General features: G+C 41.5%; 1 protein-coding gene across 3 annotated transcripts in view; it reads left to right on the top strand.

Moving 5' to 3' along the window:
- met (MET proto-oncogene, receptor tyrosine kinase) overlaps positions 1–26,371 on the top strand; it is a 163,384-nt gene that overhangs the window by 11,140 nt on the left and 125,873 nt on the right. For all 3 annotated transcript variants that reach the window (XM_072267599.1, XM_072267598.1, XM_072267597.1), the window contains exon 2: positions 24,669–25,889. In XM_072267599.1, coding sequence (XP_072123700.1) covers positions 24,672–25,889 — 1,218 coding nt within the window. In that variant the 5' untranslated portion in view covers positions 24,669–24,671. The remainder of the gene's footprint in view (positions 1–24,668; positions 25,890–26,371) is intronic.

The following is a 26,371-nucleotide window of genomic DNA, read 5'->3' as shown; positions in this document are numbered from 1 at the left end:
TACCTGCAGTTGGTCCTGTCCCTTCCTGTCCCTTGCCTCTGTCAGGTGGAGATCCGCACCCTGCCCAGGAGGAGCCTCCTGCCAAGCCTCGCCTCGTCTCCAGCCTCCTGCCAAGCCTCGCCTCGTCTCCTGCCTCCTGCCAAGCCTCGCCTCGTCTCCAGCCTCCTGCCTCCTGCCAAGCCTCGCCTCGTCTCCAGCCTCCTGCCTCCTGCCAAGCCTCGCCTCGTCTCCAGCCTCCTGCCAAGCCTCGCCTCGTCTCCAGCCTCCTGCCAAGCCTCGCCTCGTCTCCAGCCTCCTGCCTCCTGCCAAGCCTCGCCTCGTCTCCAGCCTCCTGCCTCCTGCCAAGCCTCGCCTCGTCTCCAGCCTCCTGCCTCCTGCCAAGCCTCGCCTCGTCTCCAGCCTCCTGCCTCCTGCCAAGCCTCGCCTCGTCTCCAGCCTCCTGCCTCCTGCCAAGCCTCGCCTCGTCTCCAGCCTCCTGCCTCCTGCCAAGCCTCGCCTCGTCTCCAGCCTCCTGCCTCCTGCCAAGCCTCGCCTCGTCTCCAGCCTCCTGCCTCCTGCCAAGCCTCGCCTCGTCTCCAGCCTCCTGCCTCCTGCCAAGCCTCGCCTCGTCTCCAGCCTCCTGCCTCCTGCCAAGCCTCGCCTCGTCTCCAGCCTCCTGCCTCCTGCCAAGCCTCGCCTCGTCTCCAGCCTCCTGCCTCCTGCCAAGCCTCGCCTCGTCTCCAGCCTCCTGCCTCCTGCCAAGCCTCGCCTCGTCTCCAGCCTCCTGCCTCCTGCCAAGCCTCACCTCAAGTCTCCAGCCTCCTGCCTCCTGCCAAGCCTCACCTCAAGTCTCCAGCCTCCTGCCAAGCCTCACCTCAAGTCTCCAGCCTCCTGCCAAGCCTCACCTCAAGTCTCCAGCCTCTAGCCTCAAGCCTGAAGACTCCAGCCTCCTGCTTCCTGCCAAGCCTCGCCTCAGGTCTCTAGCCTCTAGCCTCAAGCCTGAAGACTCCTGCCTCCTGCCAAGCCTTGCCTCGAGTCTCTAGCCTCTAGCCTAAAGCCTTAAGATTCCAGCCTTGTCCTGCCTGCCAGCCAAGCCTTGTCCTTGCCTAGTTCTGGGGGCCGAGCCAGAGGCAAGACCCAGGTACTGGGTCCTTGTTCAGTCTCTGGCTCGGAGTCCAAGCCCGGGCTCCTAGCTCTCTTGTCCAGTCCTGTACCGGGTTCCCGGTTTTCGTGTCCATGTCCTTGCTCTCACCCTGTATCCTAGTCCTGTCTCTAGTACTTCAGTGTGTGTGTCTTGCACTTGGGTCCGTTCCTAGCCACCTCATTATGACATGTTCATAGTCTGTAATCACTCTGGTGTGCTGTAATTGTATTGTTTGCCCTTGTTCATAAGTGCTCTGTGTTCTCTCCACACTTACCATGGTTCAAATCCCAGTCAGAGCAAGCAATTCACTTTCTATAAATGCAATTTTTGGATAGCACGTTGATGCTGCAGGAAATGTCTCACGGCTCCGACAACCTAGTAATACACACAAAATGCTGGAGAAACTCAGCAGGCCAGGCAGTATCTGTGGAAAAGAGTAAACAGTCCACGCCAGGCTGAGACCCTTCTTCAGGACCTCCAGCATCTGCAGATTTTCTCGTGTTTGTGATCCAACAAACTAGTGTTTGATTCTGACCTCTAGTGTTGTCTGTGTGAAGATCGTCCCTTCTCCTTGTGACCATTTGTTAATCTTGGTTGCTCTAATTTCTTCCAAGTTCCCACAGATTTGATGGCCGTAAGCTAATTGCTGTTTTAAATCACCCCTAGTGAGGTGCCTTGATAGGGAATCAAAGTACATGTGAAAGAATAATTTACAGGTTAAAAATGTGTAGGAATTAGATTAATGGGCTAACATAATCTAAATGGAATGAACGATCTCCTGCTCCAGGAATTGGATTTCAAATGACAGAATGGGATGTCATCTGGAAGCCAGATACTGTAAATTATTTTTGTTTCATTATACTTCAAATCATATCGACTAAGGTTGTAATTTGTATCAATTATCAGAAGTTCCTTTATGTAACTGCTTTAGCATGTTTCAAGCATAATTAAGTTAATGACTGAACTCTACATCAAAGTAAGCTTTCTGGAAATAAAACAGAATAACCTTTAATTTCCTCCAGGTATCTAGCTCAGCAAGATGAAAATAAAAATAAGACTTCTGCACCGAATGCTCAAGTTGAAATTAGAGTAGAATATTATTGCATACAACAAGACATCAAAGACTTTTGAGGCATGGGCCAATAAATGACAAGTAATATTTGTGTGTTCCGTGTCTCTACTCAATACATAAGCTTAACTACCATGCCTTTACGTTCACTGACATTTCTATAGCAATTCATCATCCTGAGTGTCAATAGAAACGAACTCCCCTTAGGTTTCAATGCATTGCTTTCCTTAAGTCTCACCTGCAACAGCCAATGGAATCGTTACTTACCAGGGGCTTAATTGGATCAGTCCTATAAATAATTTGACGGTAAGAGTAACTCAAATGTAGAGAATTCTATCAATAATTCTCTTCCAAACTCTTAAATTCTTTCATCATTCACAAGGCACAAATAAGGAGTGTGTTGAATACATGAGTTCAGCTCCCATGGCACTTAAGAAGATTGACCCTATTTAGAACAAGGTAGACCTTGGAATGACCTTTTGTTCACCGTCTTTAATGCAGACTCTTCCTCCTTCTAGAAAGCTAAGGATTGGGAGATGGCTGCTAGGACAACACCTTGGAATTTGCTACCTTCTTGCATCATAGTCATGCTTTCATCATATTGAAATGGATTGGAGTGGCTCAGAAAGATGATTCACCACTGCCTTGTAAAGGTAGTGGGTGTGTGCAATGAATGTTGCATCTTTTTGCAACATCTTTTTGAATAAACTGGAAGAAAGTAATTCAGAAGCAATGCCTGAACAATGAATTGGTGACATTGTGGCTATGGAAGAGAGATGTTGAATCAAAGGTGGTATGTAATGATGTACACAGTTGAGCTACCACTGGTTACGGTAACGCAAATAAATTTTCAACGATATGAGTCACTGAGGAAAAGTTCCAGTGTTGTCAGATGGTTGGCAAAACTTTCCTGAACAAGACAACATGTAGGATGTCAGAATAAAATATCAGAATAGGGTTTAATATCATCAGCACATGCCGTAAAATTTTAACAGTAAATAAATAAGTAGTGAGGTAGTGTTCATGGGTTCAATGTCCGTGCAGAAATCTGATGGCAAAGGGGATCCTGAATCCTGAAGTATGTGCCTTCAGGCTTCTGTATCTCCTTCCTGATGGTAGCAATGAGCAGAGAGCATGTCCTGTGTGATGGAGTCCTTAATCATGGATGCTGCCTTTTTGAGGCACAGATCGTTGAAGGTGTCCTGGATACTATGGAGGCTAGTTCCCATGTTGGAACAATTGAGCAATAAATATTATTAGCAATATGACACCTAACCCTTTACCAATTACAGTTTAGCCTTCCACAACATTATACCTAATAAGCTCATCACCAAACTTTTGACTGTTATTCTTGGGGATGACGGAGCCTCTGTAACTAATTTCTGAACATTCTAACTGATAGACTTCATTCAGTTAGAATTAGTCATAATATTTCATCTGCCCTGACCTCAAGAATGGTGTTTCCTATGGTTGTGTGCTCAGTCTACTTTACTTTATTGTCGCCAAACAATTGATACTAGAGCATACAATCATCACAGCGATATTTGATTCTGCACTTCATGCTCCCTGGAGTACAAATCGATAGTAAATATAAAAAATTTAAATTATAAATCATAAATAGAAAAGGGAAAGTAAGGTAGTGCAAAGAAACCAAGAGGCAGGTCCGGATATTTGGAGGGTACGGCCCAGATCCGAGTCTCCCTCTAGACCCATGACTGTATGGCCACATACAGCACCAAGTTGATTTTCAAATTTGCTAATAAAACCACTATTGTAGACTGATCAACAACAATGATGAGACAGAGCACAGGAAAGGGATTGCAAACTTGTGTCATGATGTCTGAACAACTTGCCTGAACCTAGCCCTGAACGTCAGCAAGACAAAAAAACAACTAGTTATTGACTTAAGAAAGCAGGTGTGTGGAAGATGGACCGTACCCTCACCAGCAGAGCAATCCTCAACATCAGCACAACTAAAGAGGTGATTGTTGGCTTCAGGAAGGCGAAGAAGGGTGAACTGGTGTCAGTCTACATCAGTAGACTGGCAGTGGAGAGAGACACCGGCTTTAGATTCCTGGGTGTTAACAAATTGAATGACATATCCTGGGCCCAGCACACAGATGCAATAATAACAAAAGTGGATTCAACCTCTGTCAGTATTTCTGCATTTAGAACTGCACACTGACTTCATCTTGTGTTCCAACCAAAGTAATATGAGACTGAGGTCCTTTAACATCTGCCAGACGATGCTGAGGATGTTCTACGAGTCTGTGGTGGCCAGTGCTATCATGCTTGCTGTTGTGTGCTGGGGCAGCAGGCTGAGGGTAGCAGACACCAACAGAATCAACAAACTCATTTGTAAGGCCAGTGATGTTGTGGGGATGGAACTGGACTCTCTCAGGGTGGTGTCTGAAAAGAGAATGCTGTCCAAGTTGCATGCCATCTTGGACAATGTCTCCCATCCACTACATAGTGTGCTGGGTGGGCACAGGAGTACATTCAGCCAGAAACTCATTCCACCGAGATGCAACACAGAGCGTCATAGGAAATCATTCCTGCCTGTGGCCATCAAACTTTACAACTCCTCCCTTGGAGGGTCAGACACCCTGAGCCAATAGGTTGGTCCTGGACTTATTTCATAATTTACTGGCATAATTTACATATTACTATTTAAAGGTTTATGGTTTTATTACTATTTATGGTGCAACTGTAACAAAAATCAGTTTCCCCCAGGATCAATAAAGTATGACTATGACTATGATCGGAACTTTCACATTTTGTTTCCTACTGCTTTGGGAAAGAGCCAGTTCTTTTATACATTTTATGGGACTGATAAGAGCAAAGATCATATTGGAGCCTTGCAACACAAATTATATTCAGGATAGACTTGAACTATAAGTGAGCCACATTGTTCATTTGCAATTTGTTCAGACTCTTTATGTTTGAAAGAGTGCCATAAAAGCAGCAGTGAATCCTTATAATTCCCAACTTTTCTATGAGTGAAGAGTCACTACAACAAATCGACTGAATGGTTTATCCTTTGTCTCTTGTTTCCACCATATTCTCTCTTCTCGACTCTTCCCCTCTCCATGAGTGCTTTTTAATTCAGCCTCTTACCACAACTCTCTTTTAAGAACATAATTAAGAAATAAAAACCAGGCTGGACCACTTATCCTGTGCTGTTCAGTAAGATCATAACTGATCACCACTTTTCTACACTGACCCCATATACCTTGATTCCCTTAATATTTAAGCTTCCAGTCCAGTGAACATACTGACTGATTGAATCTCACACCTTCTTAGAGCGATCATTCCATGTATCCATAATCACTGAGTGAGAATGCTTCTCATTATCTCTGTCCTGAAGGACTGTTCTCTTTTCCCTCCCATTCTCCCTTTTCCTCTCCCTCTATATTATTTTCCACTCTTCACTTTGTGCAGTTTGTTTTACGCTCCCCTGCCTCCATGCCTGTGCCCAGATGTATCATTTTCCTGGAGCCCCTTTAGGCCCCACCACTGGCTGTTTCTCAGGTTTTTTTTTTGTCTGACATTCATGACAGATATCAAGATTCTGAATTACATGTACTTTCTGCCTGCTCCATTCTCGTCTTGTTTAAATCTAAGGCCATTGTTTAATTGGTAGCAGAAGAATGAAGTACTAAGTATGTTATCCTTTTTAAAGTCCAAAACAGCACATTCAAACTGAGGCAATTATAAACTGTTGAAAGAACTCGGTGGAGTAGCGACTAGTGCAATGCTATTACAGTGCCAGCAGCCTGGGTTGGATTCTGCCATTGTCTGTAAGGAGTTTGTACATTCTCCCCATGACCATGATCTTTCCTCCAGTTGCTCCGGTTTCCTTCCACATTCCAAAGATGTACGGGTTACTCAGGGTCAGTGACTCTCTTTGTGGGCTTCAGTTCAGAATGCTATTTGCTTGCAATTTCCTTGTTTCGTGGCTGCCTGTTAGGAGAGGAATCTCAGGGTTGTATAATATATACATACTTTGATAATAAATGTACACCTTGAACTTGAACTTTGAACTTTTGTTGTAATTGGGCAGTGCAGGCTCATTGGGCCGGAAGGCCCTGTTACTGTGCTGTACCTCTAAATATAAAAGAGCAAAAACTGTGAAGGCAAATGGGGTGGCTGATGTTCTGGGTTGAGAACCTACATCAGGACTGAGAATGTGTGATGGATTTTGGTGTTTAAGTCCAAGGTTCCTTTAGTATTCAGGAAGGAGGCACAACACTTGCTGCTTCACGATCATTTTCTTAAGAGTTGATAGAATATAGGGAAGTTAAACAAACAGGGAGAGGCGTCTGCTACTTAAAGAAGAGAGAAACTAAAGATGGCACGTTGCACAAAACAACCGCTTTTATACCAAAAGATAAGAAAAATTCAATTCAAATCTATAGATAATAATAGACTAATTTGAAATACTTATTCAATACTGCAGTATAAAATAGCCAATGAGAAAACACGTTCACTTAATGAAGAACAATGCTTCCAGAATTATACTCTGTATGGTCATCAGAGCAGGGTTCCTCACCAATGCCATTAAACAAGGTTAGGAACCCCTGCACTGGGGGCATATTAAACTGTTACACATATAAAGGCTAATTAAAATACAAGCAGATAATTATTTTTTAAACAGTTGTATCCAACAGTAGGCTGTTCGTAGAAGTGAGAGGAATAAGGCAGACACTGGTAGGAGAAGGCTAATAATCAAATGAAGGGTGTGGGCAGGGGGAAATGATGGACGAACAGAGCCAGCTGGAGGGATGATGTTGAGGTGGAATCATAATAAAAAAACACAGTTAGACAGATGGAACTAGGTGGGTAGGGAAGGAGAGAATGAAGAGACAGTGGCTCATAGCTGATTGGTGGAACCAGATAATGTAGCCATGACGGGCAGAAGGAATCCGGTGAAGGAGGGGATAGGGAAGCTGAACCAAGGGAGAAGAAATCCAGGTATTTGTGAAAGGAGGTGAGGTGATGGCCAGATGGGGGAGAAAGTGGGGGAATGGTGCAGTGATGGGGAAGGTGATTAACTGAATAGTAGTCCTGGGTAGACAGATGAAAGTTGTAAACAAAGTTACTCAAATTTGAGGTCCAGTTCTCAAGGTCAAAGTTGTAAAAACAAAAGAAAGAAAAGTTGAAGTTAATCAAATGTCAGTTGATTAATTTAATCCTACATGCAAATTCTGTACCTCTCGAGAGATGAATGATTTCCTTTAGTCTACTTGAGAACTGATGGAGTGTGATACCTTTGTTCACAGGATTGTTGTTTAAGATTTGAATAATGAGTTAAATATTGTTCTTTTCATTCAGTGTTTTCTCAGCCTTCAGATATCAGTTTACATATGAAAACAAACTTCCAAAGAAAGAGCAGCCTATGGTGTAAAGTGAAGGTTATATATCATGTACTTTACATGCAGCAAGTTCCAACGAACACCTATGTAATCATTTACTAGTCGTGTTGACTGTAGGTTAACAGTAGCTAAGATAATGGTTCCTTTGAAACATAAAGATCTGTCAGATCTTCCAGAAAGAAATGGCTTCATCCGCCACATACTATCTCATTTTAAACAGTGGGTATTCTAACCATGGAAGAGTCTTGCATTGCAGTAAAGTATTACCCAATATTTTGGCATATGGAATTTGAACCTTCAGTTCTCTGACTCGAAGGGCATAACACATCATATTTTGGTTAATTTCATTAAGTCATTGCATGAGCTGTTTTTCCCATCGTGAGCGGTGCAAGTAGTGTTTGTCTATAGAACACAGGTATTGTAGCCCCCCTGGCCAGCCTCAGGGAAACAGACCTCGGCCCCGCCAAATTGAGTAATAGTTTGTGTGGATGCTGTGTGATGTACTGCACCCCGCCTAAATAACAGACAATACAGCAGATACGATTAAATGATTTACAGTTTATAGATGTTACTGGAACTAAATAGTTAACAGAGAATAAAATATAAAAGGCGCCGCACTTATCAAAGTTCAATATCTTCGTGCACAAACAGTTGGAGCTCAGAACCCTCCTTCTTCACCCTTGGACCACCTCGACCTGCGGCCTGGGACCAACAACGGTGGTCGACCAGACTCTCCACATGAGTCCATCTCCGTCTCATCTCCTTGCCGAACACCCTGGACCTAGGACTGCTGCTCGGCCCCATTAGCGGACTCACAGCACCTGGTCCATCCTCTGTCTCTCTCTCCCACCTTCTGCCCAAAAACCCGCGCATCACACTAACTTACAGACACACAGATAGAGTAACATCTATCCCAATTGGTTTGTTCACCCTCTTATCAGTAACATGATACAAACAAACTGCTAGTGGGAGGACTTTCTCAGCAGTTAACATAACAAAGAAGCCATTTCAATTATAACATACAAAGAAGCCATTTTAATTGGACTATGCAGTAACATAAAAGAAGAAACCCCTTACAGTATCACTGACCCATAACCTAAAGTCTTTGGGATTTACTTAGACCAGGGGCTGAGAAGACGCTCAGCATAGACTCAGAGGGTTCATTGGCCTGTTTCCATGCTCTTTTAACCAGATCACTACGACATTTCTAGTATTCTTCTTTATTGTTTTAGAAACATAGAAAACCTACAGCACAATACAGGCCCACAGTGCTGTGCTGAACATGTATTTACTTTAGAAATTACCCAGAGTTACCCATAGTCCTCTATTTTTCTAAGCTCTATGCACCTATCCAGGAGTCTCAGGATTTTCACCCATTTAGTGCTCACGTCAAAAAGGAGGCCAAGGTTCCCATGAACTGAAAATGCATCTGGCCATTTCTAAAGGTCAATGTTGTCATTCTGTTGGACAAGCACATGCATGCAAATGCCGTGGAACAACATGGCACACAAGTTACAGAATACACATACTTTGAAATATAAAGATGAAGCTATTTCATTTGACTGGTATTCCGGGGCATCTATTAGGGCATTTTTGGGGTTAGCACATATAACAAGTAACTTCAGCCACTAATCTTCAAATCTGAATAGGGGCTCTAGATTAAATTTTAAATGCAGCTCTGGACAGTGGATTCCTAAAAGTTGTGAACCGCAGTTAACTGGAAGATCATAAATACTGATTTAGATTTCATTTGTGTGTCTGTAGTGTGGGTGCGAAGAAGGGGGTGTAAAAGTTCTATATAATTCAAAGGAAGCATTGTAGACACTTGTAAATGTAGAATTGTCCTTTGATCTTTAGCATATAAAATGTCATGTGCTGTTGGGTCAAGCAGCCCTCTTGCTCCAAAAAAGGGTCTCAATATGATGTCTGCTGAGTCTCATTTTGTCGAGTAAAGAAACTACTTCATTTTTACCAGTACTTCTCTCTGGTGACTTCGTTCATGCAACAGCAACCATTGTTTCATAAGGCAACATGATATTATGTTTCATGCTGATAAAGCTCTGGACAGAATTAAAGGAAGAAGAGCAATTCCAGATGTAAATTGATGAAAATCATCCAAAGTCCATGCTGTCAACAATCATTGAATATTAATGAAATATTCAGGAATGCCTTATTACCTCCCAAGGAAAGGGTTCTGTTACACACCCCCTTATCATAACTTTGCTTAAATTGACTGGTGTTTAGAACTGGATTAATTTATGGGCATAGTGTGAGTGTTGTCCTTCAACACTTCCAGTCTTCTTTCCCTATGCCGTTAACATGTATCCCATCTAGCGATATTAAAGACGTTTCAGCCAGTGACCAATACCTTTATCTGTATTGAACAGTTTCTCGGCAGAAAAATCTTGTACTTTCAATCCTAACAGATGGTTTTTGCAAGATGCCAATGGATCAGCTGTACCGACATCTCATTACATCGACAGTTAGCAGCCCGAATTTGGTTATAAGTGGCCTTATAACCATCCTCCTGTTGGCCAGAAGGAACTACAATCAGTGAACAGGATTGGAGGCAGCCATTTTGTGAGACAGTCCCTGCAACCACCATTTTGTGAACTGTTTGATGTACCGTTTCTTGCTTTAGGATAAGTTAATCATAGCAATTGTATGTGGACGCAATGAGATTCTGCTAATGATTTGCTGCCTATGAGACCATTCTCAGATAAGAAGCTTTTCATTGTGTAAAATGGCAGGTTTGCAGGAGTAATCTCATCTTCTGGATCCATTGTCTGGGTGATCCTGTTTGACTGGTTTGAAACAGTTAGAGTAGACTAGAACAAAAGAAGTTACTTAAGTTGAAGGACAAGGCCATAAACAATACTGTGGATAGCTCTGAGATACATCGAGTGAGAATCTGATACAGGTCAGTCAGGTGAACAATTAAGTGCCAATTAAATTATAACATCATAGACTGATAAGGAAAAGGATAAAAATAGAAGATCAGACAGCGACAGCTCTCTGGAGACTAACCATTGTGGATATTGATGATCCCACATTGGACACATAGAGATCACATTGGGACCACAAGAATGCCTGGCTAGCATAGACTCTTGTTCCCAGATTTTACCTTTCCTCTTCTTTGACTCTTCATGGAGGGTCAGGGAAAACTAGAGGGTGTGCAAGCTGGTGTTCGGTTGTGTAAATTCACATGCTTGTGAACTGAGCCAACAAAGGTACTTGTCAGTAAATACAGATTATCCTGGTGCTTCACTGATCATTATTACTAAGGGGTAATCCTTGTAATTCTTCAATAGCAAGGTGACAAGACGTGGCATCTTACTTTTCATTGATCTGATAATGGCTTTTCCAATCAGAACTCGGGCTGATAATTTTTTCCTGGGTCCTGACAGATTTGTTTATGAATTGAACAAACTTATTTTCAAATTGCATGTTTGTTACTTGAAGGTTTTTGGAGTCTTCAGTGCCATTTTTTATTGTGTACATGCATGCATGCATTAATGTCATTATTTTCCCATGGAAGCTGCAAAAGCCAACCCAGTTCTCCAGCTTAAACTAACCTTTAATGATGCAGTAGAACTAGCTCCATCAGCAAAGTGTTTATTCCTGCTTTTAGAACCAAAGGGAAACAGCAGAGACCAGAATAGATTTCACCGTAAAAGTAATTGGCAAAGGTATTAAATCCATCAAGGTTTACAGCACACATTATCTATGGTGTGGAAAAGTTGTAAAGATTTGACTCCCTTACGATGGAACTTCATTACTGATATTGAATCACAAGTAATTGCCACGGTGGTGATCAGAAAATCTATACTCCTAAAAAATACTGCATCTGCAGTTTCAACCGCACAATTGTCTGTTGGGCTCTGCTAATGCCAAAGCCACCCCTTGACCTTGCAAGTGACCTCTCTAATCCCATCATTTCCAATACACCCAAGGTGACCTTCGGTTACCCCTTCGTCTTAGTTACCACAGTCCTTCCCCCGACACACAAAATGGCACTTTCAAACTGTCTTCCTGTCCTCATGTCTCTTCTGCAGCCGTTGACATACCTGTAATATGCCTTGGATATATTCCCAATTTAGGTCACCATAAACATGGAATAGTTCTGCGCTTAAGGATCCTGTTAATTTTCATCACTTTAACTGTAAACATAGGGCAGATTTCCTAACCTTCCCCTGATATGGAGTTCGTTGTTTACGGACATCGTGTACAACAAGAGAGTCTCTGATCTCATTAAGTCAATGGGTTGAATTGCATTGCACTTGGCACTTGGCCATTACCACTCAAGCCATTGAGTATAAAGGTTGTGCGGTCAAGGTGCAGTTGTACAGAATGCTGGTGAGGCTGTACTTGTGTTCAGTTTTAGTTGCCCTGCTATAGGAAAGATGTTACTAAACTGGAAGTCGTGCAGAAAATATGTAGGAGGATGATGCCAGGACATGAGAGACTAAGTTGTTGGGGGGAGGTTGGACAGGCCAGCAAGTTATTCATTGGAGCCTAGGACACAGAGAGGTGATCTTACAGAGATGTCTAAAATCATCTGGGGCATAGATAGGGTGAATGCACTCAGTCTTTTTCCCAGAGTTAGGTTATCAAGAACCAGAGGGCATAGGTGTAAGGTAAGAGGGGAAAGATTTAAGAGGAATCTGAGGGGTTTTTACACAAAGGGTGGTATCTGTGTAGAATTAGCTGCCAGAAGAAGCATTTGGGGCAGGTCCAATAGCAACTTCTAAAAGGGAGTTGTACAGGTACATGGATTGGAAAGGTTTAGAACAGGAGTTCCCTATCTGGGGTCCACAGACTACTTAGTTAAAGGTAGGGGTCCATGGCATACCAATGGTTGGGAACCACTTGTTTAGAAGATTATGGCCCAAATGCTTGTGAATGGAACTACTTGGGATGGGGCATCTTGGTTGGCATGGTCCAGCTGGTCCTAAGGACCTGCTTCTGTGTTGTAGCCTACTGGTTTCAGGGCTGTAGTGAATAGGCATGCATATGCTGAATGAGCTTGCATATGGACTGCAGTTACCTTGCATTTCTCTACAGAGCTAACTGATGACTTTCAGCATAATCTGGCTCAATATTTGAGCATATTTTCAAAGTAAAGTCATGCGATTGCTGTTGAATGTACTATGCCTCCAAGAACAAATATGCTCTCTGTTGACCCAGTGTCACTGTGCTGTGAGGTTCATGCACAAGTTGGCAAGGCATCTGTTTCTACACTTTTGACTCCGTGTAGGAACAGTTTATTTAACGTGCCTTCCAGCAAAGCAGTACGACTTGGCAGAATGCTGAACGATCTCTGTGATTATGAAGACAAAAGAGCCTGCACATGCTGCAACAGAAAGCTCCGAACAAGATCTATCATTTTAGGTTTTTTTTTTGAGTAGCCTGCTTAGAAAGTTTGCTGACCTGTTTTGGGATAGTTTCATCTGCTATTTTTGTTATGTTGCTTCAATATGTATAACTTTTAAAAATAGAGCATTTTCTGAGATTTTTTACAGTATTTCCAGCTCACCTGTACGATTGAAATAAGTTTGTCCTTTTTTCATTCAGTAACCCTTGGAAGCAGGGACAAACTGTTGCACTGTTTGATGTAGATTGCCAAACTGGGAAAAGGTTCTGAGCTGAAGCAAAGGAATTTGCTATTTATGTGCAAAGTCCACAGTAAGCATTCTTTTACCGCTTATCAATTTAACCACTTTCCTTTAGTCCACAATAGCATCTGACAATATTGAACCTAGTGCTTCATGGACACTGGTGATTATATTAATTTGTGTCGGATGAGACTAAAGAATGTTAGTTGCTTCTTAGTCGTAACCAGGGCATAATGTTAGTTCCATTTTGCTGAAATAAATCTCTCCATATGACAGCCACACAGGAAATAATATGTTCAATAGACCCAAATTTGTTGATGACTTATAATTGCTGTAGCTTTGAAATTGCCTGTCGTGTTTACGTGACACCCACAAAACTCTTTGCATGTCATTAAAAATAGATTGCTTCTTTTGAGATTTTGATAAAGTGGTTTTTCAGTCCATCCTATATAATTACTCAGGACAGCAAATTTTTTCGAAGGTGTTGCTTCCTTAGAATTTTTTTTGTGTGGTTATGATAGACCACTTGAAGCTGAACACAAATATAATTTCAGACTCCTTAACACACGTTGGAATTTGGAGAAACAGGAAATTAAATTTTATTGAATATAGTGCATTTAATTGCATAACAGTGCTGATGCTTTGCAATTGTTCAACAGAGCTAAAAATGTTTTGTTGATTATTTTCATTTGTACTCAGTGTCTGCGGCTTCTCACTTAAGTGTCCAACAATAATCAGCCAACATTGATGGATTCCAGTTGCCCTGATGGCATTTCTCCATGACTGCAATGTCCTGGTGAAACCTTTCACCATGCTCATCACTGATAGAGCCAAGATTTGTAGGGAAGAAGTCTAAATGAGAATGCAGAAAATAAATCTTTAGTGACTAGTTGCACTTCATGTTGTTGTATACTTAAAGCATGTCGTCAACCAGCTGCATGTACGAGGGGTGATTGATAAGTTCGTGGCCTAAGGTAGAAGGAGTAAATTTTAGAAAACCTAGCACATTTATTTTTCCTACGTTTCCACACTTAGTCCAGCAGTCGTGGAGCATACGGATCCCTTCTTTGTAGAAATCATAGTCTTGGACCTCCAAAAGTGGTCCACAGCAGGGGTGATTGATAAGTTCGTGGCCTAAGGTAGAAGGAGATGAGTTGTTAACTTCAAACGTTCCACAATTTCACTCAAAGAGTTGAACTGCACGTGCACATAACAAGAGCTGTATAACTCACCTCCTTCTACCCAAGGCCACAAACTTATTAATCACCCCTGTTGTGGACCACCTGGAGGTCTAAGAAGCTCTCGTTACATGCACGTGCATTTCAACTCTTTGAGTGATAATGCAGAAAGTCTGAAGTTAATAACTCACCTCCTTCTACCTTAGGCCAGGAACCTATCAATCACCCCTGCTGTGGATCACTTCTGTAAAGAAGGGATCCATATGCTCCACGACCGCTGAACAAAGTGTGTACATGAAGGAGGGGACTATGTTGAAAAATAAATGTGACCTGTTGGATTTGTGACCCCCTTGCAGTTTGGTGCTCTGTAGTTGCCAAGAATAATTTCAACAACATCCTTGAATGCCTTCCATGAGATTTTCTCCAGTCTCACTAGAAATTCTTTGAATTGCAGGTATGACCTGTTGGATTTGTGGACCTGCCTTCTTTAATCTTGGCATCAGTTTTTTTGAGAAACATCTGTCTCAAATAGCAAAATCCTTCACAGAAATTTTGCAGTCTTGAACCCAGTAATTCTGCATTTGCCTTTGTCAAATCCAAGTCTCTGACCAGATCATTTAACTCAGATTAAGTTATCAGATGAAACTCACTTGAGATAAAGGGTATCTGGCTCATGTGCCATGGCATCGTCACCTGGTTCCTCTAGACTCCATGTCTCTGATGGCTCTGGGACTGGAAGACTATCGTCATGCAGCACAGGTCTCATAGCTAAAGGGAGATAGGGATATTGAGTGGATTTCTTGTTTTTAGCAGGGAAACCAGACACACTGGTCAGACAGAAGTAGTAGTCTGTCACATGATCCTTCTGCTCTCGCCATATCATTGGGACAGTGAACGGCGTTGACTTCCGAGTACGTCTGAGCCAAGCTCTAAGATTGACAGTGCATATTGTGCAGCAAACGTGAGGAGCCCAGGCTTGTCTTGGTTGCCAATTTTACACCCAAAGTAGAGCTCATAGGCTTTCTTAATAAATGGAGTCATGCTCTGTCTTTGAGAATTAAGTGTATGCTCACCACAACAGAAAGTATCGTTACTATTGCAGCATTGGTGAGACATCTTGCTATCACAAATACTCTGGAAATATAATTATTTTATTATAATGAGTACACACAATACGCAATGCACGTAGAGCATGCACATCAGTGTGATCGCAAACCAATAAGACGTGTAAGTGTAATGCATAGAATAGTGTGTGCATGATGCTTTTACAGACATCCCACCCTGCACCCTCATTTCAGGAAGGTCTCAACCGGAAGTCTCAACCTTATAGCAGACTGTGTCAATGAATTTGTTAATTTTGCAAGACATCAGATTCACAAGTGTTTTGTGAGACAGCTGACTTCTGAATTCTGTCTTAATGCTGAATGCCCTTTCTACATCACAATTAGAATTTGGCAGCACCAAAAGCGGCTTCATCAACTGGCAGAGCTCTTTGAATCTCAACTGCCCTGTGCTCACAGATTTTACTTTGGACAGCTTCCCCCAGAACTCATCAACTGGCAAACTTTTGTAGTTTGGCACCAGTCCTTCAAGGTTAGTAGAGATATGATCGAGGACTCACCTCAACATGTCTTTTACAGTCATTTAACCCACCATGGGCAATAGAAAAGTCACTGTTGCAAACAGTGCAGCGAGCAACATTGTCATTATTTTTGACCCTATTAGGCAGGGTTACTCTTTAGTGTAGTCTGGGGTGAAGTACTTTTTATATTTTCTTTTTTTGGAACACTCTGCCATGGCGCTGCAGGACACTAAACTGAACTGATGAGCAATGAAAGAGAGAGAGAGGTCGACTGTAAAGCACACCCACAGAGAAAACTGATAGGTCTACTTAGCACAAAGAGAGACCAATCAGGATGCATTCTCGCTACAGCTGTCACTCGCTCTCTCTATCTGTCTGTCTCTCTCTCTCTCTCCTCCTCTCACTCACTTGCTCGCTCTCAAAAACATCAATTTCTGGAATATTGTATATAATTTGTGGGCATCAGGGAGCTGGAATCAATATGTGGGAGACTCCAGGAACTTCCAGGAGAAGTGGGATGTCTGCTTTTATAGCCTTTCTAAATCCTGTCCTGCAATGCAGCATCTGCCCTGCCTAAGAATGCCCAGGCATGCCTGGATAAGATAGAAAACTTCACAGCTTACATTGTGGGCAACATTTTAATTGACTTGAATTATGAACTGGAATAATAAATATAGGCGATTTCAAAATAATGGTGCGTGATAGAGACATTTCATGGTGATTTTCATGGTCAGTAGCCCAAAATTCATAAGATACATCCATAAGTATTTAGGAAGCAAAATCTTTGTTGTCCAGTGTTATGGAATGCAGTGCCAACCTGAAACCAGAAACTAAATAAATTTTAGTTTTGCCCTGCGTTAAAACAGCTCTATTTTATTTTCCATTTACACTGCCTGAAAATAAATAGCCTACAGAAGCATCCAACTTAAGTTGCTCTAAAAATGGTCTAATTTGTATCAATCACAAAGATTGGCTCCACTACTAAACTAATTTTAGGCTGTTGATCAAAATGCGCATTTGTGAATTATAATTGTCTAAATGAAATTAGTTGATTGATATACAGCATTAGGCTAGATCAGTGGATGGAAATGTAATTTTGAAGAGCAAGTACTGTTACTTTCCATGAGTCAGTAGGTTGTTTGCTGTGGTAATATACATAAGATCCACAAAAGCCACTGATCGGTTCCCTGGGGAAATTACTAAGACGAGTGAAAGCCTATCTTTGAAAGGTGAAGGATCATAATAAACCACATTATATATTCAAATGAAAGGCACTAGACGAAGGGTTATTTTACATGCTGTTGATAACAAAGATATCATAATAATGGATTTATTGCAGAAAATAACCCAAACCACACGAAAGGCATTATATTATGCAGAAATTGATTAGTAATCATTTACAAGACACTCTAGCAATGACTCACAAGGACTGTACGTTTAAAAATGAAAATATTTGTACAGGCAGTGTTATATATTAAATCTTTTATCTGATGAGTTCTTATTATAATTACCAGCCTAGAGATGTACCATTAATGTAAAACCAAGTTGAAGGCAAAAGGGAGAGTTTGCTGGTTTTCTGTCTTACCTTGACCCTATTGCTGTCCGTAGCTTGAGCTTGGAAAATCCTGCAATAGTATCTCCCTCCTCAGGTGCACTGGCGTACTTGGTGACAATAGCAGAAAACCAACATCGACTATTTATTTCCCTCCATGGATACTGACTGAGCAGCTGAGCTCCTTCAGCATTTTGTCTGTGTTGCTCAAGTTTCCCAACATCTGCAGATCCTCGTGTGTCCTTTACCTAGTTGGAGACTGGACTCGGCATTGTATGCAGCGGTGGCACACAATACCATAGACGTTATCACAACACTTCACAGCTCCCAGCTGTAAGATTGGGGTTCGATTCCTGCCACTGTCTGTAAGCAGTTTGTACGTTCTCCCCGTGACTACATGGATTTTCTCTGGGTACTCCAGTTTCCTCCCACGTTCCAAAGATGAACAGGATACGGTTAGTAATTTATGGCCATACTATGTTGGAGCCAGAAGCTGATTTAAATGTATGCAGAACAATGCACTTCACTGTGTGCTTCAATGTACAGGTGAAAAATTAAAAAAGCTATCTCTATTCTCTATGTACTAACATTAACTGCAAGTGTAAAAGATGTCCAGAAAGATTAAGCCACATGTGGGAATTTTTCAACTACTTTTACACACCACAAGAACACCCGCAATAATATAGTCCTTACGTGAGATGCCTTCTCCAGGAAGAAGTACAATATTTCCATTTGGGATTGGTTTTTGCAATGATTCTAAATTTTCACCATAACTTTAGCATGGCTGCACAGTGGCTACTGCTTTACATCAGTGGGCAACTTGGGATCTAATAGACATCTTAAATAATGTTGTCTCTGTTGTATGCTGTGGTTAGTTTTGACCTCCATATCTCATGACCAGCCGCTTTTCGATATGCCAAGGACACAGCCTAGAAGACTAGCGCGCTTTCAGGGTGCCGGATTTTTGTGGCTCTGGAGGCAGACAGACTTGAGGTCAGTGCTGTCACCTAGTGCATTGTGGGAGACGGTTAAAATGGTTTGTCATGGACTAGATGGGCTGAATGGCCTGTTTCTGTGCTGTAATTTTCTATGACTCTATGACTACAAGGCCTTCTCCTTGCCTGTGAGATGAATTGACTCACATGGTTGAGTAAAATGGATTATTATAGATAGGTACAGTGGTTATCAAGGACATAGTGGACAGAATGGCCAGTTTTTGGGCTATATGGATCTATAACCTGTGATTTAATAACTGCCTGCTCATTACTCTTATCAGAAACATTTAAGATACAGCTAAAACATCTGCATATTTCTAATGTTGCAATTGATGGCCAACCAACTGCAGAACCTGATACTGGAGTGTCAGTTTGTCTTGAGCCTGAAGGAATCTGACCCTATGGATTGAGTTTAAGTTGGATCAGGTGTATATTCAGTTAAAGGTTTTGCCTTCAGGTTGGCTCCATCTATTCATGGAAGCCAGCAATACAGCAGAATGGCCATTGCATCAGCATGGAGCACTCAGTAAGTTCTGAATTTATAGCGCACTTATATAGGTCCAAAGATAACTTCTCTTCCACGAAAGACTCCTGATAGAATATTCAGTGTTTTGGGCAGACATGAGTCAGTACTTTGTTCAGCTAAGGATGATTCGTTTAATGTCACTGTGTATTGATGTCATCTCTTTTGATCCATGTTTGGTATTGCATCTTCACAAATAATGCCCGAGATTTGTTTTTTTTTTATGTCTATGGTAGGTCATTTTGAGTATGGAAATAATAGTAAGTGGGCTTGAGTGGTCTAACCTGGTTTTAATTTTGTACCTGAGCAAAGCTTTAGCTTCATTACTCTTCTCCAATGAAGAAAGACTGAACCACTATGCAACTTATTGTAAAGCCAAATTTATTGTTATAGGATTGATCGTAGCTTGCCTTGTTTTTTATTGTGTTACCCACTGAAACTACAATTTTAAAAAAAACAGTAGTCACTATGTGGAGAGATCAGGCAGCAGCAAAGGGAAAATCAAACTCCAAAGATGTGGGAAATGTAAAATAAAATGAGAAAATGCCAAGAGTGCTTAGCAGGTCAGGCAACAGCTGATGAAGAGAAGGAGACTTAGAGTTTCAGGTTGAAGGCCCCTTGTTAGAAATGAGAGAACAAGTTATTTTGAAGTTGCAGAGAAGTTGTAGAATGGGGTAGGATGAAGAGGACATAAATTTGCAGTCAGATGTGCCATGATCATTAAATAGCAGAGCAGGCTCAAAGGGTCAATTGGCCATCTCCTGTTTTCTATGACACCCTGCAGGTAGGAGACTTCCAGTGAAGTGCAGTGAGCAGATCATTGCAGTCTACTGCTGAGGCTCCACTTCACACCCTTCCACCAGTCTTTGACAAGAGAGAATGATGGGACAGAGTTTCACTTCCTGGAAAATTCTGATGACGTTTTTAGATGCATTTTAAAAATTGGCTCTAAGTACTATAAAATGAAAATTAAAATATATAAAAATACATAATTAAATGCATTAAGGTTACCCTTTGAAATTGCTGTGCTGTTTATGGTTGGCTGAATAGTCATAGTCATAGTCATACTTCATTGCTCCCGGGGGAAATTGGTTTTCGTTACAGTTGCACCATAAATAATAAATAGTAATAAAACCATAAATATTTAAATAGGCCGAGTTTTATTTAGCATGCAGTCTCGGCCCTTCCGGCCCTTCAAGCCACACCACCTAACTACCTTAACCCTAACCTAATCACATGACAATTTAGAATGAACAGTTAACCTACCTGTTACGTCTTCGGACTATGGGAGGAAGCCAGAGCACCCCTGTAAAACCCATGCATTCCATGGGGTGGGGGAGGGGGAGCAGCTTTCAGAGACTCCTTACAGAACAGTGGATTGTCACCTTGTCGTGGTGGAGAAGCTTGTGTGGTCCTGAGATCCCGAGAGCGATGCCGTCTAGAGCTATGCTCCTGGTAGGGTCACCCATGGCGGTAAGGTCGAGGGTGAGGTCCCTGACAAAGAACAATCCAACCAAGACCTCAACGGTGGAACAGGCAGACAAATTACTTCGAACTCAGTGGCTGTGAAGGTGGATGAAGGCTGCAACAAATCCATCAGCTCCAATCGTCGTGGTTTCCGTGCCATTGGAATCAGTTGGTTGATTTGTGAAGTATCGTGTGCTTCTTGGAGTGCAACATCAAGTACACGTTAAACAAACGCACAGGCGTCTTCGCTCTGTGGGCCACTTCTTCAGAACGAAGACCATCATCCTCGACCTTGAGGGATAGCCATGACGACTCCTTACAGAACAGTGCCAGAATTTAGCTCCAGACTCCAGAATGCATCAAGCTGTAATAGCATTGTATTAATCGCTATGCTACTGTGGCACCCAAATGCCAACTCAGAAATCACCAAAATGATCACAAAATGCTTTAAGAATATATATTTTTAAATTTATTAATGTGTTGTGGACTTCAAGGGTATAATTAACAATTGCTACTCTTTCCTATTATCTTTAAAGGAGGCATTTATCTCAAAAGGTCTGAAAACACCTGTAGGCCTGACGAAGTATGGATAGGAGATTTCCATCTTGAAGAACATTAATAAACCAAATGGGTTTTTACAACAGTCTGTAGTTTCATAATGGACACTAGCTTTTCTTAAAATTCCAGATTTATTTAATTACTGAATTTAAATTCCCCAGCTGCCATGGTGGGATTGTGGTAATTGTGGTTTAAGAAATGTTAACCCAGCTGTGTGTTTTCCAGACACTTGCTGGGATAGGAATTGCACCCTGACCTATGGTCAGTACAGTTAAAGTTGTATCCCCAAGGCAGGTTAAGAATGCAGTTGCCAGCTCACAGAAGCTTCAAGTACAGAGAGCTACAGATTGCAATGAAGCTTTATGTGAATAAAAGTTTACAGGGAATGATATTTGTATAAGACAACATCTCGTGGGAACTCAGTATCACACATATTTCACAATAAGGTCCATGGTGAACAATAAGGTAGTTATGAAGGTGAAAGGTTCACCAAAGTTATATTTTAAGTAATTAATGACATTATTACCTGTAGCAAATACTATGGGAAATAGCATCAGTAATGAGTTATTTTACTATAGAAAGTGAAGTGGTAGACATTTCAAAGCATAGAGCAAATGATTTAATATGTACCGTTAACAAACATAAGATCAACACAATTTTTATTTCTAATGAAAACTCAGAGCTGAAGAATTAAAAACTTTAGAGCCAAATTAAATGAGTAAAAATAAATACTATAACTTAATCACAGTGTTTTTTTCTCTCTAAATCCCCAAGCTATGACTCCCTATTCTAATTAACATAAGTTCAGAGAGCTGTATTTTCCAGCAAAATAGGGTATCAATTCTGGATTCCACTTGAAATCCAGCCATGAAGTAGAGTGACTGATTCAAGATTTTTTATTGTCATTCTTCAGTATAGAAGTGTAGGGGGAGAACGAAATGATTCTTGTTCCAACGTAGCATAAAAATATACAGTAAGCCTAAAAACCACAATAAATAGCAGAACTTCCCATTAGCCAAACATGTTAATTTCATTTCCCGTTCCGACACGTTGGTCCATAACCTCCCCTTGTGCCAAGATGAGTCACATCTCAGGGTGGAGGAGCATCACCTTATGTCTCCAACCTGATGGAATGAATATTAATTTCCCCTTCCTTTAAAAAAAAATTCCTTTCCCTCTTCCCTCCATTCCCCCACCAGCCTCTTACCTCTTGCCTATCACCTCCCCTTCACCACCTTTTTATTCTGGTGTCTTCCCACTTCTATTCAGTCCTGAAGAAGGGTCTCGGCCCAAAACGTTGACTATTCATTTCCATAGATGCTGCCTGACCTGCTGGGTTCTTCCAGCATTTTGTATGTGTTGCTTTGGATTTCCAGCATCTGCAAACTTTCTCATGTTTACAGTAAATATAAAAGCAATCCTATAAAACACAATGTACAAGTAACTGTTTGGGTGTGGCCATATACATAAGATCAGTTTATATAAATAGACTGATTGGGTGTACATAAAGTGATGCTAGCTGCAGGACGATCAGAACATAAGTTAGCTCTGACAGGAAATAGTAAAGTGGTTGACGTGGATGTAATAGTGGTGGGGGCTGGTGGGGTGGTTAGTAGGTGGAACTGTAGATCAGACTGACAGCTTGGGGGAAGTTTATTGTGAGCCTAGTGGTCTTGTTGTGGATGCTGTGTAGCCTCCTCCCTGATGGAAGTGTGTCAAACAGTCCGTAAGCAGGGTGGGTGGGATCCTTCATGATATTGCTGGCCTCTTACTGGCAATTTTCTGGTGGCAGTGATGTAGCAACTCCTTCCATCCAGTTGATCATGAATTTATGTTAGTCTGACAAGACCAAAGACTGAGTTTCCTGGGGATGTCTGAATGCTGGCATGATTGGGCCCAACATTCTTGCTTCAGCATGAAGAAAATTGCTGTCATATACTGCCCAGTGTAACCCTACTTGAATTTACCATGTATTTATGGTTGTCAATATTGAAATACCACCTGGTACTGTTAAATAGGTTCATAACCTTTCACACTTCCACTAAAGTATCTGCTGATAACTGAGCTTCGGGAATTTGATGAATTGTTGCTTGAGTCAGAGGAAATACCAAATATTTTCTTTCCTATCATCTTATCACCTTACATTCCCAAGCTACTGATTCTTAATTGAATATCACTGTGCATTGCTTGTTATGCTGTGGGCCTTAGCCTATGTGGTGTGTTATTATGACTGAGTGGGCAGGAACGGAGTGGAAGGACCTGAAGTCGGGTGGCCAACTTTCTCACTCCCAAATAAGAGACAAAAGTAGCAGTCAAATACGGGATTCTTGTGTTTACCCCGAGAAAGACTACCATGACCATGAAGCCTTGCGCGGGCACCTGTGTGCGCATGTGTGACATGCACATACATGACGTGCGCATGCGTGTACGTGCGGATCTTTTTCTACAAATCGGTTTTGGCTTAATCTTCCCGATTCTATTAAGTGAAACTACACTGTACATACATTATTTCTACTTTATATAGGCTGTGTATTTATCATATCATTCCTGCTTTTACCATATATTAGTGTTATTTTTGGTTTTATGTGTTATTTGGTATGATTTGGTAGGCTTTTTTTAGGTCTGGGAATGCTCAAAAATTTTTCCCATATAAATTAATGGTAATTGCTTCTTTGCATTACGCCATTTCGGCATGAAAGGTTTCATAGGAACGCTCTACCTTAGCTGGGGGAATACGGGACAAGGGCGGTTCCGTATGGGACAAACCAATTTAGCCCAATATACAGGATGTCCTGGCTAATATGGGACAGTTGGCAACCTGAAGTCAGTGGGAATCTCTGGATTGGTAATTCGTTGCATCTTTCTCCTTCTACTTAAGCATCTTAACAATCCCACCATGCCTTCCCTAAGATCTCCCACTTACTCGTCAGATTGCTGACCAGACATCAAAGTTTGAAGTAAATTTATTATCAAAGTACATATACAATCCTGAGATTCATTTTCCTATGGGCCTATTCAGCAAATTTAGAGTAATAAATATAACAGGATCAATGAAAGATCAACCAGAGTGCAGAAGACAACAAACCGTGCAAATGAACATATAAATAAATAGCAATAAATAAGAAGAATTAGAGATAATGAGATAAAGAGTCCTTAAAGTGAGATCATTGGTTGTACAAACATCTCAATGATGGGGCAATTGAGTACAGTTATCCTCCATTAAAGAGCCTGGTGAATGAGGGGTTGTAACTGTTCTTGAACCTGGTGGTGCAAGTCCTGAGACTCTTATACCCTCTACCTGATGGCAGCAGCGAGAATAGAACATTATCTCAGTGGTGCAGATCTCTGTTGATGGATGCTGCTTTCCTATGACAGCGTTGCATATAGATGTTCTCAGTGATTGGGAGAGCTTTACCCGTGATGTACTGGGCCAAATCCACTTATGTACAGATTATCTGTGCATTAAATAAACTGGCCTAATTATCAAAAAATTGCTAGTTTTTGTAATTTGTTTCAATGTCATAAAAAGATTTACTTATAAGTTAACAATACATGCATTATAACATTCAGTTAGTTGCCCTGTTATTAGTTGTCATATGCCTTGTATTAAATAGTCTTCTTTGTCTTACAGCTCATGAAACATTCTGCCATGAGATTTCCAGCAGGAAATTGGGGTCTCTTGATGCTTCTGGGGAGCTTGGTTCAGCTGAGCAGTGCAGACTGTGAGGATGCAAAAAAGGATGTGGAGTTGGACTTGAACATGCAGTACAGCCTTTCCAGCTTCACCACAGAAACTTTCATACAGAACGCAGTCCTCCACAAACAACGCATCTATGTGGGAGCAACAAATAAGATCTACGTCCTGAACAGTAACCTAGAAAAGATTTCTGAGTTCAAAACTGGCCCCGTGTTGGAATCCTTGAATTGTTCACCATGTGACAACTGTGAGGATATGGCAAACCACTCTGAGTCTGTGTGGAGAAACAATACGAACATGGTTTTGCTGGTCGAGACGTTCTATGGAGATCAACTTATCAGCTGTGGCAGCGCAAGGAACGGCGTTTGTTTCCTTCACAATCTCGAGGAAAATGCTCTTGCCAATTTTTCAAACAATGCCCGGTGTATGTACTCACTTGCCAACAATAACCATGACATGTACCCAGACTGTATTGCCAGCCCCCTAGGTACAAAAGTATTGATAAAGAAGAACAATCGATTTGTGAATTTGTACATCGGTGCAACATTGAGTTCTGCTCCTCTGTATTCCCGGTTACATTCAGTATCTATAAGGAGGTTAAAGGAATCCGAAGATGGCTTCCAGTTCATCTCTGAACATTCATATATGGATGTTATTCCACAGTATAGGGACACCTACCCAATTAAGTATCTTTACACTTTTGAAAGTGGGAACTACGTGTACTTTTTAACTGTGCAAAGAGAAAGTTTGCAGTCTAAATCATTTCACACCAGAATTATTCGACTGTGCACTTCAGATCCTTTCCTGAACTCTTATGTTGAAATGCCGCTGGAATGTATAATCAGTGAGAAGCGAAGAAAGAGGTCCTCAAGTATAGAAGTGTACAACATCCTTCAGGCTGCATACGTAGCCAAACCGGGTGCAGACCTTGCTGAACAACTGGGGGTTTCTGCTGAAGAGGATGTACTCTTTGCAGTATTTGTACAAAGTAAACCGGAGTCCTTGGAGCCTACCAACAGATCAACAGTCTGTGCATTTTCTGTAAAATTCATCAATCAATTCTTTGAGCTGTTCATTGACAGGTGTCAGAAAGAAAATCTTCCAAAAGGCCTTCACCATTTTCACAGTGGTGCCGATAGATACTGCATCAGTGAAGTAAGTTGACATTTAAGTAATAGTATCATGATTTATCTCTGACTTATGAAGCCAAAAAAGAGACTTTTTCCTGCAGAATATTATAATACATTACATTGCAAATGTTGGGAGAATGCCAATGTGTCTTTCACGAGTGCTTGAACTGGTAATTCAGAATGGGCCCCTGATGCATTTAACCAGATGGATTTTTCATATCAGTTTGATCGCTGCAATAGATGAGTCATCGTTTTTTCCCACTCATAATGTATGGAAGGAGAAATGAAAGGCTGTCCGTAATGTAATTGTGCAGATGCCTAAAGCAGTTGTATCAATTTCCTTTCTCTTCTGTTCTTTTACCCGTGCTATTAACTGGTTTACTCTAAACTAATTAACACCTCCATTAGAAGAAAGAGCTTGGCTGATGTTAACGTGCTCTGTCAAAGGCATTGAAAAGACTTTGGTTCCTTTAAGAATAATTTTACATCTATAAAAATATGGAATGT

Source organism: Mobula birostris, chromosome 9 (assembly GCF_030028105.1).
Source record: "Mobula birostris isolate sMobBir1 chromosome 9, sMobBir1.hap1, whole genome shotgun sequence".
Taxonomy (NCBI): domain Eukaryota; kingdom Metazoa; phylum Chordata; class Chondrichthyes; order Myliobatiformes; family Myliobatidae; genus Mobula; species Mobula birostris.
Note: the sequence above shows the minus strand (reverse complement) of the source record. Positions and strands in the feature narration are given on the sequence as shown.